Source organism: Cyberlindnera jadinii (assembly GCF_001661405.1).
Source record: "Cyberlindnera jadinii NRRL Y-1542 unplaced genomic scaffold CYBJAscaffold_15, whole genome shotgun sequence".
In the NCBI taxonomy this organism is placed as follows: domain Eukaryota; kingdom Fungi; phylum Ascomycota; class Saccharomycetes; order Phaffomycetales; family Wickerhamomycetaceae; genus Williopsis; species Williopsis jadinii.
Genome location: NW_017963666.1, coordinates 71,229 through 73,161, shown reverse-complemented (window position 1 = coordinate 73,161; position 1,933 = coordinate 71,229). Strand labels below are relative to the sequence as shown.

Below are 1,933 nucleotides of genomic sequence, written 5' to 3'. Positions count from 1 at the left end.
ATTCTTCCAAATGATTTAGCAATGGAGATGTGTTCCAGACACAAGATGATCACTGCTGCTGGTAATTCGGGAGCTATGTCACTCATGACACCAGGTGGTAGTTTCATAAGACCCACGTCTTGAAGACCGGATGGCACGGTTCCCAAGATTTTAATTGGACGATCACTGGAGCTCTTTCCTCTACAGATAGCCCAAGAGATACAGGTAAACACCACGATGATGACACCGTTTCTCAACGCTTGTAGATAGAAGAACACCTTTGACCATTTCTTGTATCTTTTTTCACCAAAGCTACAACCATATTTCCAGGCATATAGCAACACCAATGGGATAAGACCAAAGACGGCGTTCAAGTTTGTGTGGCGTAAGTTACGCAAACTGTTGATCACCACAAGGTAAGGAGAATCTCTGGTGTTCAATCTGGAATTGAATCCCATCAACGCTGGGATTTGACCAGTAATGATGTTGAATGCTGACCCAGTCATGAAACCTAGCACTGCAGGTAAAGAGATAAACTCCAAGATGAATCCCAATCTCAGGATACCCATACCGACGGTTATACAACCACAGATGAAGGCCAAGACTGTAGCAATGACGGGAGCACTCAAATCTGGGTTTCTATCTTGAACTCTTGTGATGATCTTCGACACTTCAAGAGACATCACAGCAACAGGGCCGATACTGACATCCTTGGAAGTTGCAAAGAAACAGTAGATAAAGACACCAACAAATGCAGAATACAAACCATACTGAGCAGGTAGTCCTGCCAACTTAGCATATGACATGGACTGTGGAACCATGACAACACCAACTGTAACACCAGCCACGATGTCTGCATAGGCCCATGTTAAGTTGTAATGTAGAATCCACTTAGCTATTGGGAATAGCGAAGTGGTATATTCAATAAACCTCTGTTTAGGATTTCTAACAACATTCTTAGACCAACCTACAACCGTTGGTAGTTCCTCTGAGTGTGAGTATAGCAGTGGGGATGATTCGTCTCTCAATTCGTACAGCTCATGAACGTTATCCTTGCTGGAAGAACCAGAATTCGTTCCGGACTCGAGATCAGTCATATCTTCAGAGTGGGTTATTTCTATAAGGTCTAGATGGATATCCAGTCGGTTGAATGAAAGGATTGAAGATCTATCAAACTTTTTATAATGTGAAACAGAAAGAGCAAAGACATCTCCCTAGCCACATTTCTGAAGCAAGAAATTTTCTCTTCTCCTTATGTACCTATTGAGCAAAGGTATCCACAGTTTTTGTGTGCCAGGGCGGGCATTCAATCACACAACAACCGCCACAGAGGCTGATGCATTATAACGCTTCCATCACCAAAACACGTCATGGCTAGCAGCGTGGCACGTGACTTGTCTCAACTGTGGCTTATGAGAAAATTTCTGTTTCATTTGGCGTTCTGTCATGTTGTATTGGAGTTGAGCCTTGAGCCACGGGAACAATAGGAACGGATCACCGATCAAAGATAAACGTATAATGCCCGATGTGGTTTCTGCTTTTTTGCTTATCTGTTTGTTCTTGAGCCACTGTCCCTTGATTTTGTATGATCGTTTGACTGTTAAAATTGTCTACTTTTTCTTGCAGGTGTCGTAAAAGTTTGGGCTGTGCCACAGAAGACAGTGAAAAAAAGAAAAGATCTTTAGCCACAGTGGTTTTATAAAAAGTGGCTAATGAGACCCGATTCGGGCTCATCTTGCTAATCTTTTGGTACTTTTACCCAACTATCGCAGACATCTCCAAACTCTCACAAGCCACAAAAGACCCTTAGAGGCACCACAGACGTGACGACAATCGGATGTTATATGTCCTGTAGCATTTGATTTGTGAATCCTTGGTTCTATCGTAAGAAGGGTGGCTAAGTAGTGGCTTGACCTCACTTCTCTTCTTTGACAGCTTTTTGACCCCCTGTCCA

The 1,933-nt window shown here is 43.0% G+C and overlaps 1 protein-coding gene across 1 annotated transcript in view; it reads right to left on the bottom strand.

The window, feature by feature from the left end:
• Positions 1-1,076, bottom strand: part of SUL1 (sulfate permease) — a gene marked incomplete at both ends in the record, with an annotated part of 2,297 nt that extends 1,221 nt beyond the window's left edge. Inside the window, one exon of the mRNA XM_020213835.1 lies at positions 43-1,076. Within this exon, the coding sequence (XP_020068637.1) occupies positions 43-1,076 (1,034 nt within the window). The remainder of the gene's footprint in view (positions 1-42) is intronic.
• Between the last annotated feature and the right edge of the window lie 857 nt (positions 1,077-1,933).